General features: G+C 45.9%; 1 protein-coding gene across 6 annotated transcripts in view; it reads right to left on the reverse strand.

The window, feature by feature from the left end:
- Positions 1 to 13,261, reverse strand: part of Epb41l4b (erythrocyte membrane protein band 4.1 like 4B) — a 152,902-nt gene that overhangs the window by 26,379 nt on the left and 113,262 nt on the right. For 4 of the 6 annotated variants that reach the window (XM_060379943.1, XM_060379942.1, XM_060379946.1 and 1 more), the window contains exons 19-21: positions 9,368 to 9,435; positions 5,963 to 6,061; positions 1,308 to 1,494 (exon numbers count right to left, since the gene is read on the reverse strand). In XM_060379943.1, the coding sequence (XP_060235926.1) occupies positions 1,308 to 1,494; positions 5,963 to 6,061; positions 9,368 to 9,435 (354 nt within the window). The remainder of the gene's footprint in view (positions 1 to 1,307; positions 1,495 to 5,962; positions 6,062 to 9,367; positions 9,436 to 13,261) is intronic. The other 2 variants (XM_060379944.1, XM_021628125.2) reach the window with 1 other exon arrangement.

Here is a 13,261-nt window from a genome sequence, read left to right on the forward strand (position 1 = left end):
TCGTGCTTGACACTTGGCTTTCACAGAGAGAAACGTTTCAAAGAGCTTCCCTGGGCAATCCAACTTGGTCTTGAGGCTTTTGCTGACTTTGTGTTGCTGCTCTGTGCTGGTCTTTTGGCTGGTCTGCTGGAATCCTGACCACTGAATCTGCTAAGTCCCTAATGACCCATCAACCCTGATCAGCAGGAAGTCGATAAAAGAGAACTACAACCCTGTTCCCTATTAATCTCCTACCTAAGGTTGTGGGGGCGAGGGGGGATTGGAAGGAAGGTAAAGGTGCATAAGAACCCTAAAAAAAAGTAGGTTTGGTGAAAAATCTAAGTCTACAACATGCCTGTGTTTTTATTTCTCCGAATTGTCCAGTATAGAATGGGGCTGGGGGCTACTGCTCTTCTCTTTATTTTTGTGATATTTTAAGATGGTTTAAAACATTTTTTATCTTTCAAAACTACATTCATTTGTTGTGTGTGTGTATGCGTACACACATATGTGCACATATGCCACAGTGCAAGTGTAGAGGTCAGGGGACAACTTTTGGGAGTCAGTTCTCTCCTTCTACCATGTTCAGGTCATTAGACTTAGTGTTAAGCATCTTTAGTTACTGAGCTATTTTACCAGCCCCTGTTGTTCGTTTTCAAGACAGGATCTCACTATGTAGCCGTGGCTGGCTGTCCTGGAACTCACTAAGGAGACTAGGCTGTCCCTGAATGCAGAAATCCACCTGCCTCCACCTGCCAGACTGCTGAGACTAAAGATATATGCCTCCAAATTCAGCTTTAAAGCCACCCAAGGCTACAGGGTGATATAAAACAATAGTGGCCCCAAGAATTCCTTAAACATACCCTAAAGCACAGTGCATATTATTTTGTTTTATATCATAAAATGTTTCTCATAAATGGTTGTCATATATCTTGGGATCAGGGTGCATGAAAATATATTTTGCTACTTTTATTTTTATTTATCAACTCTTTTTCCTTGGAACCAACCTTAATTTCATCAGTTTAAACTGGCTTTGCTTTGTTAGAGACAGGTCTCATACCAGCCTTGAACTCACTAGGTGGTGCGTGATCTTGAACTTCTGATCCTGCCTCTACCCCCTGAGCTGGGAATATGGGTGTGTGCCACCATGCCTAGTCTATGTGTGCTGGGAATCAAGTACATGGCTTTAACTCCAACAACTGAATTAAGCCATCAGTCTGGTTTCGCTGTTTTTAAATGCATGCATGCAACTGATCATGCAAAATTTAAACCCTCGAGCTGAATGCCGTTCACTAAGTGTATGTCATGCCTCAGGCTCTTTCCCATACCTTTGTCCCCGGGGACAGTGGGCTCTTGACTTCTGACTTCTGAGGTGAGCTGACTTTCTGGATTTTGGGGGACGCCAGTGGCACGGAGACTTGAGTGGCAGACATCGTGGTGTTGGTGGTGGTGGCTGTGGTGGCTCCTGCTGCCTCAGCCAGGTCTGGAGGAAGGTCATCTTCATCGCTGCGGTTACTAAAAGCACATGAAGCTCTGCTCATTACAATAACACACAGGGTGTGAGACATTCAGGAAGGGTGGGGAGGCCAAAGTAGGAGGGCAGGGCTCTCCAAATCAATGCCCACTCAAGGTCCAGCTCACAGGATCCAAAAGCAGGACAAACCTGGGCTGGATTTTCTGTGGCTTGTGTGTATGTGTGTGTGTGTGTGTGTGTGTGTGTGTGTGTGTGTGATTGTGGTAAAATACACATAACATGACATTTATCATTTCAGCCATTTTTAAATGAACAATTCCAAGCTGGACATGGTGGTGCACACCTTCAATCCAAGCACTTGAGAGGCAGAGGCAGGTGGATCTCTATGAGTTCAAGACCAGCCTGGTCTACAGAGTAAGTTTCAGGACAGCCAGGGCTATGCAAAGAAAGCCTGTCTTGAAAAGCCAAAGCAAACCAGAACTAAACTAAGTAAATAAGTGAATGACCGAGGGACCGATCACTTCCATCGCATGGCAGACATTCAGTGTCTTTAGCCACCCTGCTTCGTATCTCCCAGCTTAGCATCAGTTACAACAAAAACTGCTTGGTTACTGAGCGGCGGCCCCCACGGGCCTCTCCCGGGTAGCCCTGAGTCTGATTGTGTCGCCCTCTCCATAATCTTGCCTCTCCCTGAAGCCTGACAAAAGCACGGGATGCTTTCAAAGTCCAGCAGTGCTGTGGTATACATCAAAGTGCCTTTCCCTTTCATGTCCAGAAATGCTCCATTGCTATACCATCTTTTCCTTTTCTTTCCTTTCTCTCTCTCCCTCTGTCTCCCTCTCTGTCTCTTTCTCTTTCTTTCTTTTCATTTTTTTTTTTTTGAGACAGGTTTCTCTGTGCGGCCCTGGCTGTCCTAGAACTCGCTCTGTAGAGGAGGCTGGCCTTGAACTCAGAGACCCTCCTGCCTCTGCCTCCTGAGTGCCGGGATTAAAGGCGTGCACCGCCTTACTATATTTTCTTAGTTGTGTGTCTGCCAGCAGACACTTTGCTGGACGCTTACATCACAGTAGTCAAAGCAGACACAGAGGGATGTGTGTAGACCCTCTTCTGTGAGGCAGCAGGAATCATGAGGAACCGACTCTCTCACCATTTATTTTATTTTTTGAGATTTGGAAGACCTTTGCATATTTATTTTTATGCATGTGGGTATGTGAAGATATGTGTGTGTGCCCATGAAGGCCAGAGGTGCCAGGTCCCCACAGCTGAGGCCACAGGCAGCTATGAGCTACATGATATTGGTGCTGGGACCCAAGCTCTGGTCCTCTGCAAGAATAACATGTACTCTGAGCCACGGAGCTATCTGCCTAGCCTGGTTTTTACCTTATTTTTTAAAAAAGTTAGTGGCATAGTGAGTGCTGCCTCATGTAAAAGCACTTTAACCCTAACAGCAGCCACTATTTTTTTTTTACATAAAAAAGCCATTAAAAAAGAGAGAGAGAGAGAAACATAGCTCCTTTCTTACAGTAAGAAGTCAACCCAGAGTGTCTAAAATAGGAAAAGTTCCAAATTCTTTTTTCTGAAAGATATGTTTTTATTTCTTATTTCTCTCTGAGTGATATGTGTGTGTGTGTGCCATGTGTGTGCAGGTACCCTCAGAGACCAGAAGAGGGCATCAGATCTCCTGGATCTGGAATTAAAGACATCTGTGATCCACCTGAATGTCAGGGGTGGGGTGGGAGGACTGGGGTGAGTTCTCTGCAAAAGCAGCAGCTGCTTTCTAACCACTGAGCCATCTCTCTAGCACCCCCCCATATTAAAAAAAAATCTTTTGTCTTAACTTAGAACTTATAGTGAGGAAACATTTAAAATTCAGTAAGTCTCCAGCTTTACTTCAGGTTCTGAGGTAATTCATGATAAATTTATAACGCATTGTTGTTGTTTTCTGAATGTAGCCCAGGCTAGCTTCAATCTGCCAATCCTCCCACTGCTGCCTGCCAAGTACTGAGATTGCAGCCTGTGCTACCACATCTGGCTTACAAGACATTTTAACAAGTTTTTGAGAACTTTACCTTGAAACTCTTTTGCTGAGTGCAGTAGTGCAAAGGTGAAAATGATTTTTTTTTTTTAAATAAGAGCCAATTTGGTGATTAAATGATTTTTTTTTCCTTCTGGTTCACCTACAGTTAATCATTATTTAATGTATCCCAAATGGGTGATAATGACGTTTTGAATTTTGAAATAAAAGAAAATGCAAACCCTGCCACCCTTGTCCTGGGGGAAGATTTTTGTGGTTTAATTGGTTCCCCAGAGATCATTAGAGCTGTTAGTTATCTGAGTTCTAGCCCCTCTGGCTTTCCTGGAAACACGGCTGCTACATGCCCACAGTCCCCATCTGGGCTAGTGAGGTGTCTGCTCTTAAGACCCTTGAGCATGTGTCTTCACCTTCCTGTGAGGACCTAATGGCACATCTGGGCTGGCTGTTTGGGGACTGCCTCTGGCATTGCACCCCAGCCTTCACTTTGCATTCGGGATCCCTACACTTTTTCTCAGAAGCACAGCCTTTGGCCAGACCCTCACAAACTCCTTTAGAGCCGGGTGGTGATGGCTCATACCTTTAATCCCAATACTCAGGAGGCAGAGGCAGGCAGATGTCATGAGTTTGACAACAGCCTGTTCTACAGAGTGAGTTCCAGGACAGCCAGGGCTGCACAGAGAAACCCTGTCTTAAACAAACAAACAAACAAACAAATCCTTTAGAGGTGGGTGTTGTCTCATTTTATAGCTGAAGGAAAAGCACTTGAAGCCAGGCCTGTTGTCACAGACCTGAAATGGCAACTACTGGTGGCAAGGGGGTGGGAGCTGAGGCAAGAAAATCAGAAGTTCAGAGTCTGCCTGGGCAACACAGGGAGACCTTGTCTTAAAACAAAACACGAAGAATGGACTAGAGACGTAGCTCAGTGGTAGAGCACTTGCTTTGCATTGGTGAGGTCTCTGATACCTTGAACGAAAGGAATGAAAGAACAGAAAAGATAAGGAAAGGGGACAGAAGAGATGGCTCAGTGGTTAAAGCATTTGCATCACAAGGCTGAGGACCAGAGTCTGGATCACCAGAAACTACAGAAATGCTTGGTGGGTTGGTGGCCAGTCTGTAATTCCTGCCTCTGAAAGCATAGCTGGGGACCCTAGAGCATGCTGGTTAGTGACTAGCCGTGTCAGTGACCTTTGGGTTTAGTTGAGGGACTGCCTCAATGAATATGGTAGATTCCTGGTATCAACCCCCCGCCCATCCTCTACATGCACGCACGTGCACATGCACACACACACACACATACACACATACACACACACACACACACACACCACTCAGAGAGAAAAAGGAAAAGAAATAAAGGCTTGTTCAAAGTGTTCTCATTTCCTAGGATATCAGAGCAACAGATAGGCCTGAATCCTAGACTTCCCAGTTTCCATTGGGCCCAGAGATCCCTTTGCAGTTCTCTGACGAACTTCATACCCAGGCATAGTGTCTGAGCCACAGCCAGGACCAAAAATGGGAATTCCATTGCAATCAGTACTCTAACCCCATGGCTGAGCCCATCTACCCTTCCTACAGGCCTCACTTGTCTTGTTTGGGCAACTATTTACAACTCTGTCTTTCCATCCAGTACATCACGAGACTACAAGTTGAGATGGTAGATGGGAATTCGTAAAGCCACTTTGCTAGTACCTGACAATGCCTGGAACAGTAGCCAAGAGATTTTTTGTTGAACTAGGTGGAAGAAAAATGGGTGGGTCCTCATGTTCTATGTAGCTCCATGCTCCCCTCTGGCTCTGCTGTCTGTTTGTGCAAAGCACTTTGCTATCATGCCGTGAAGTGAGGGGGCTGCTTCCCCTGTAGCCTCTGCTGGTTCTTGGCTTGGTAATCATTCACCCATGGCATCTTCCTCTAGAGTGTGAACTGGGCCTAGCAATATGCTTCCAATAAACATAAGCTGTGTTTTCTATGGTGAAGCTATAAAAAACCAACTTTCACCTTGCTGGCATTCTCTCTGCCTCCTCTCACATGCTCTCTGACAGGGAAAGTTGACAAGACTGTAACTTAGGGTAACCTGGTCCCAACAGCCTCCTTTGCCATAGATTCTGATACCAACTATAACCGTTCTGATAGCAAATGAGCCTTCAGAGGTGACCAAGGCCCTAACAGGACAATTTGCAGCCCTTTGGAACCCAACAGAGAAGGCCAGAGAGGCTGCGCCAGACTCCCCATCTTCGGCGACTGTCGGGTGGTAAGCATGGACTGCTGGGAACAGTTTACCATACCACAGACAATGGGGACAAATGTACCCGCTTGTGATGTTCTCATGGAGAAATCTCTGCTCTCATTTCAACCACTCAGATGGAAACTGAGCAGAGTTTGGGGGATGGCCATCTGAGAAGGCTCCTGGAGCAGGGCTAAGATGTTTATAAACTGCATGTTCAAGTGTAACGGGCGTAGATAAGTGCATGACTCACAAGCTGTATTGTCTCGTTAACCTCCTCACTCGGGGAGGCTTGATTTCTGGTTTCTCCACAGCTGGCTGGGCAGTTTCCACACGTATAGGAATGGGGCTTCTAGAGGCATAGAAAAAAAAATTAAAAACAAGGTTGATGTTCCTGTATTCACCTTCTGGACTGCTTCCCAGTTAATATATAGCCTACTTTACTGCTTCTGATGGTCAAGAAATCCCACTGCTCTTGGTTTAGTATTTTACTTAATAACTGAAATTATATTACAAATGCAGAAATGTCCAAAATCAAATAAACAAGCAGACATTATGGAGACAAGAATATAGCGAGTGGGGAACTAAATATAATTGGGTAAGGTACCGAATAAAACTGCCTTTACCTCAAAGGCTCCCTACCTCAAAATGAGGATTTGGCTCATAGCCAGGTCTTGCTGTGAAATGAAGTAAAACCCATGTCTAACCCAGATATAGTTCCCAATAACTTGGAAGCCATGATACTTAGTACAAAAGCCCACAAGGACTGCAACTATAGTATATAATGAAGCTACAGAGAACAGTAAATATATCCCCAGTATATTTTAAGTAGTAGGACTATTTCTAAGATATTTTAATACTATATATATGAGAAGATGTTTATAGAAAGAAACATGGCTAAGAAACATGGCTAAAGAAACAGTGGTTAAGAATGCTTGCTACTCTTCTAAAAAGCCTGAGTTTGATTCCCAGAACCTATGCTGGATATCTCATGACTACCCATAATGCCTCCAGGGGCTCTGGATGCCCTCTTCTATCCTCTCGGGGCACCAATTCACAGGTGTTCACACACATACACAAAAACAGAAGTAAAAGTGTTAAGTTTCAAACCTGGTACAAGTAGCTGAGGTGCCTAGTTAACATATCAAAATGGACCTGGCCACCAGGTTCTCCTTGCATCCTCCAGTCCCTACCTGTGACAGGGTGTAGCTAGCATCTCCTGGCCCCCCACCCAGAACTCTCCAGCCCAGAGAGCTGGGCTGCCCTTCCCCCAGCTACCCTTCCCTATATAGTCCAGCCGTTTTGGTTACCCGGTCTCTTTGTACCTTTGGTCTCCTGGCTGCTGCAGGTAGTCCCCTCTCTTCTGCCTCCTCTCCCCTTCCACTCTACTCATATGACCCAGCTCAGTCTGGTCATGCCCACTCTAGACTCTCCCTGATGTCCTTGCCTCTGCCTCTGGCTACGCTCTTCCACAGATCTATATTAAACTTTCTCTTTTATCATACCTAGGAGCAGTCATGTCCTGTCCTTTCTTTGTATTTTTTTTCATTAAAAATTTATTAAATTTTCCTTTTACTTTTCCTCAATCATTTCTGACAACCCAATAGCTTTTTTTAAAACTGATTTTTTAAAAAATACATCATATTTTCATTTATTTATTCTCTGAATATGTGTAAGCCTTTGTACAGAGGTTGGAGAAGAGATGGCAGGAAAGGATTGGTTCTTCTGTCTTGTGGGTCTGAGGATTAAACTGAGGTTGGCAGGCTTGAGAGCAGGCCTTTTTACTCATGTAAGCCATCTCCCCAGACCCCAAACAGTGATTTTAGGAAAGTCTTTAATATATTTTTATGGTCATGACTAATTTCATATTTTTAAAAATCAGTAATTATCACCTAACACCAAAGAGGCATAGAAACAAGTTGAAGCCCTGAGCAAGGGACCCTTGACAAATCAATGAACACTGCTGCAGTTTCAATTTTTCTTCTGTTCAATGCCTGATTGTGTGTAACTATGCAGCTACTGCCTAATTTATGCTTGTTGAATAAACACAGGAAAGAATGAATAAGGAATTTGAATCAATGTGCTGAATTCATGGTTCCCTCAGGCCAGAGCCCCAGGGTAGCTAGCTGCTCATGGTCCCTGAAATAACCCCACCTCCTAGGGTTCTCAGCCTGATGCAGGGAAGACCACCAAAGTGACAGACAAAGCGGAGGTCTGCCAGGATACCTCACCACCCCCACCTAGAAGGGGTCCTATCAGAAGGGCAAGAGGTAGGGACCAGAAGGGTAGCAGGAAAGACCTGTTAGGAGGGAACTCAGGCTGAGTCTACTTTGAAGGCAATGACAGTAACTACAGGATTTAGTGTGGGGAGTGGCATTATCAGGTTTGCACTGCAGAAAGGTCCTCAGAGCCAGAAAGAGTATATTGGTGTAAGAGCCAGGGTACTGATGATCCAAATAAGAGACAATGAAGGGTGAGGAAGGGCAGGGACTGTAGTCCTGAACACCTAATTATGATCACCAATTAGGCTAGGGGATGAGAAGGGGAGGTGGGGAATAAGGTTCTTGAGTTTCAAGCTAGGGAAGGAACTGGATACTGTTGTTCTCTAAGACTGGAAACAGATGAAAGGATGATGGGCCGGGTGGGAAGAGCTTTTGTTTGTCTGCTTTCCTTTTACAGTGCTAGGAATGGAACTCAGGCCCATGTTAAAAAAGGATCCTCCAACTGAACTGGACTTCAACCTGAACTAAGTCCCTGCAAAGTGTATCCCTGAAGGATGACGAACGTGGACCACGGACATGAGAAAAGCTAGCATGTGCTTTGAGCATCAACTGTAACAATTCCCTATGACACCCAGGCATTCACTGCAATGCTTTTTCCTGCCCCACCGCCACTCCCATGCCCAGGATCCACCCATCCACAGGATCTCAAGGACTGGGGTGGGACTCAGGAGACCAGGGTTTGTTTTATTCATCTGTTTTGCATGGTTGAGGATCGAACACAGGGCCTTGAGCATGCTAGGCAGGCTCTCGACTACTGAGTTAACCTTCCCAGCCAGGACCTGGGATTTTCAATGAGACCCTGCTGCGCATTTGAGGGGTGCATCTAGGAGAGCCCACTGAAGAGCAAGTGATGGTAGACCATCAAGATGGCACTAAGACTGCCATGATGATAGGCTATCGGTCACTCAGCTGAGGGGGATTGCCCTGGGGAATGGGGCGGAGAAGATAGTGGCTGAGATCAATGAACCCATGTGGATCCAGTTCTGACAAAGCTCAAAAACAATGGCCCAAGGAAGCGCAATGAGCAGAAGCCCGGCCGGGAAGGGTTGTCTTTCCTGTATTATCAAGGATGACTCCACTCTGAGAGCAGAGCTTGGAGCATCTTTACTGGGGACACAAGGTCAACTCTGCATCTTCAGAGCCCGGTCAAGGAGGCTGAGTTCCTTACCAGCACAGCAGTCAGCAAGATCAAGGTCAGCCTGGCAACAGCAACCTTCTCCAGGCTTAAAGGAAGTCTTTACACTGCTTTCCTCTGGCCCATATTCTCTCAGCTTTGTTTTCCCTCTCTGCTTTTGTCAGCCTGTCCCCCAAGAGCAATGCTTCTGGTACAATGCAGAGGCCACAGTGTCATTTCCCCATTCAAAGAAGCAACAGACCTGACATTAGTGTCCTGAAGACTCGATTTCTTGTTGATATTTACAAGCGAGGGCTCTTCCTTTGCAATCTGTTAAAGAAGACAGGTTAGTCAAATGTTAATAGCTTGGCAGGTAAAAATGCTTTCAGGTCTTCGGCATTCAAAGGGCTGTAGAGATGGGAAGGACCACAGAGGTAATTCATCAAGTGTTTAGTCAATCACAAACTTATTCTGTTTTCACAGTAAACTATGACAAAAACAAACAAACAAACAAACAAAATCAGTTTTCTTGAGTCATTCCTACTACTGAGGATTAAGATGTGATCATTCAAATGCAATCAGTCCCTGCATTCATACTTTTGTTGAGCACTTGCTATGTGTCAGTTCCTGCCTCAATGAGAAAGGGATGATGTGGGAAAAGCAAGCTCTCCAGTTCAATCCCTTACGTCACTCTCTGTATCAAGAACAAGAATGGCTGTGGGCTCACGTAGCAGTGACATTTAGAACTTTAAGAGGAACTTGAAATTCTGTACATCTAAGGAACAAACCCGGAAGGAATGATGTCATTTGATTTTGATACAATTCTTATCTTCCTCCCCCTGGTGAGTCCCTGAGGATGACAAGGGAGGATGAGACACCCACACAGCCAACCAAATAGCATGTACATAACCAGTCAGTGTGGGAGATGGTCAGGCCTCAACCCTCATGCTCTGCCTCTGCTCTCACTAGAGGTTCAGTAATATCCTGGAGACTGGCATGGAGGGCACAGCAGTCCATACATGGATCCAGCTCCAGCTCCTGCCAGAGTCTTTTCTACAGGCAGCAACAAGTCAGGACCACTGGCTTCCTTTCCATGCCCCTGTGCTCTGCACTGATCCCATAGGGAACCGGTGTTTAGCCCAGGCAGGATGCTGGGCTGCATGCAGCACCTCTCTACCACACACCCTCAAGCCACACTAACTCAGGGATTCTTATGGTAGGGTCCAATGCTATTTGAGCCTGCAGCATTCCTGAGAACACTAGTTCTGTGGAGGACATTGGGAGCCATTTACAAAGGGATCCATGCCCTTAGAGGGAAGAAAACTAAAGCAAGGTCCTTTCCAGCAGGCCTTCTCATAATCTATGATGCTAATACGCTGCTCTGAAGGCTGAGGCTATGTGGTCACATCATTTCTAGAGTGCTCAGCGAGCATCCTGCAGAACCAGCATTCCTGGGGTCACTGCTCTCACGCCTGCCTCTCTTCTCTTCCATTGCTTCCAGGCACTTCTCCTCTCAGTGTCTAGCCAGTGTATTTTTCTTTTGGGGGCTCTATTTCCCCTCCTTTTTCACACTTTCCAAAATGAATTACTTTTGACACATAGTGCATCTTCTGTAGCAGAAACCTGGATCCTTCGCAGAGGATTCATGCCGCACAAGACCTCTGGGAACATAGCAGAGCATCCTAATATACATAACATTAACTTTCTAAGCCATGAAACATGCACCAGTTTTATTTGCTTGGTGATAGTACTAAATAGCATACATGAAAATGACAATGGGAGAACAGTTAAGACAACCAGATGTGACTGAAACTTGAAATATCTAAGTTGTTTTTTTTTTTTTGTGTGTGTGTGTGTGTGTGTGTGTGTGTAACACTTATGTGTATGTGTGTGTACACTTGCCCAGTATGCCAAAGGACAACTTTGGGGAGCTGGTCCTCTCTTTCCACCATGTAGATGCTAGAGATGAAACTCAGGTCGTTAGGGCTGGCACCAAGTGCCTTTATTATTTGAGCCACCCCGCCCACCCTGAAATAACTCAGGTTGACTGTCCTGTAAAAAGCGTCACTGCCATTACCTGCAGCAGTCAGTCTCCTCAATAATTTCCTAACCGTAGTCTGTGATTGTTTCTATCTGTATAGCCATGAAATAATGTAAGACACTGGTCAGGGGCTCCATGTAGCCTTTAATTTTCATAGTTATCTAGGGTGGTGGCTTGAATTTGTTGTGTTGGGTTCCTTTCCTGTGTGGGTATGTGAAGTGTACATGTGTGTGTCTGTGTCGTGTGTGCGTGAGTGTGTTCAGGTATGCAGAGGCTAGAGAAAGGAGTCAAGTGTTCTCCTTAATTACTGCCCACCGCTGAGGGTCTCTTGCAGAGCCTGGAGCTAGCGGCTTTTCAACAGGCTGGCACCTAGCCATCCCCGGCAACCCTTCTGTCTCTATCCCAATGAGTGCTGGGGTGATAGGCATGGACAGGATCACATCTGGCTTGGATGCATGCTGGGATCTGAATTCCAATCCTTAAGCTTGAAAAGAAAATGCTTTTAACGTCTGCACTGTCTCTTCAGCCCCTTGAAAATATATCTTACTATGTGTCTCAGGCTGCTGTCTAGCTCCTATGCTTAAGAGAGTTTCCTGTATTAGCTTCCTGAGTGCCTGGGACTAAAGGTGAATACCACCAGACACAGCTGGCCTCCACTTTTCGAGCAAAACAAGTGAGGCTCAGAGAAGTTAATGGATGGGTTTAAGGTGACATTACTAAGAAGCAGATCACCAGAGCCAGTAGCTCTCGACCTGTGAGTCACGACCCAGTGGGTGGTCAAACAACCCTTTCACAGCGGGGTCACATATCACATGTTTACATTACAGTTCATGAACATAGCAGAGTTACAGTTATGAAGCAGCAACAAGATAATTTTATCATTGGGGGTCCCCACAATATGAGGGACTGTATTCAAGTGTGACAGCATTAGCAAGGCTGAGAGCCACTGCTCCAGAGTTTCTGGCTTTCCAACCTGTAGTCTAGGCTTCTGTTTACATCACAGCCTCCCAATGGAAGAAATCTTATAAGCTTGCTCTTGTTTCTCATGGCATCTTCTGGGAGGATTTAAATCGTACCGATCATTATATATGTAAATAGAGAATGAAGACATTACTGACTGGAACTCTTGGCAATATAAGTGTACATAGGTTCATAAGGACTGCTGAGTCTTACATCTTGTTCTCATGAGCTCTTGGACAACTGTAGCTTTTTAAAAATATTCTTTTTATCTTGCATGTGCGTTTGTGTGTGTGTGAGTGTGTGTGTACATGTGGACGTCAGAGGCCAACTTTAAGGAGTTGGCTCTTTCAACCACATGGGTCCCGGAGATTGAACTCCGAGGGTGGTGGCAACCAACTGTAGCCACTGAGTCATCCTGCCAGCCCAGCCACAGCTTTTCATATGCTGTTTTCAGGGCAGGGACAGACAATGGGTTTCTCCTAGAATAGCAGCTGTGACTGGTGTTGCCGCCTTAGAACCCTCATTTAAGGTGGCAGAAAAGAGTAATCAACGGTCACTGTTAATACGTGCTATGATGCCAGACAGAGGGTTTATGGCAGCTATCACCCTGTTCTCTCTCATCTCCAAACTCACATACCCCACCTCCTTGGACCTGGGCTGAGGAGCAAACAGATCTAACATTGCCAACAGGGGGCGCTAGAGAGGAGTGCCTCTTGGCTTCCTATTCTTGGGAGTTATCCCAGCCTGGCTTCTCCAACTCTGGTGGCCCACTCCTCCACAGGAGCATCTAAGCCATGTTACAGTTCTGCACTACCGGGAGATCGGGTGTCATCCTGCTCATCACAGACACAGCGTGGGCAGAACAACACCCACAGTGTGGGACAGTCACGTGCAGCTCATGAAAGTCAGATACCACAGGGGACCCGATCTCAGAAGTCTGTGTGGGACTAGGAATCCAGGCACTCAGATGTCCATATTTGCAGAATCTTTGTTCCCACGCTCTTGGAATGGAAAGCGCTTCCTGGAGTCGCCACCTCCAGTGTGTGACTCAAGGCGCGGTTCAGGGAGCTGGTTAGACATGCAGATCGCCAGCCCCCACGCTGACTTCCTGAACCCTTGGGGATGAGATGCAGCTCTGCTGAGGGCCCTTATGCT

The sequence above is a fragment of the Meriones unguiculatus genome, chromosome 3, assembly GCF_030254825.1.
Source record: "Meriones unguiculatus strain TT.TT164.6M chromosome 3, Bangor_MerUng_6.1, whole genome shotgun sequence".
NCBI lineage: Eukaryota > Metazoa > Chordata > Mammalia > Rodentia > Muridae > Meriones > Meriones unguiculatus.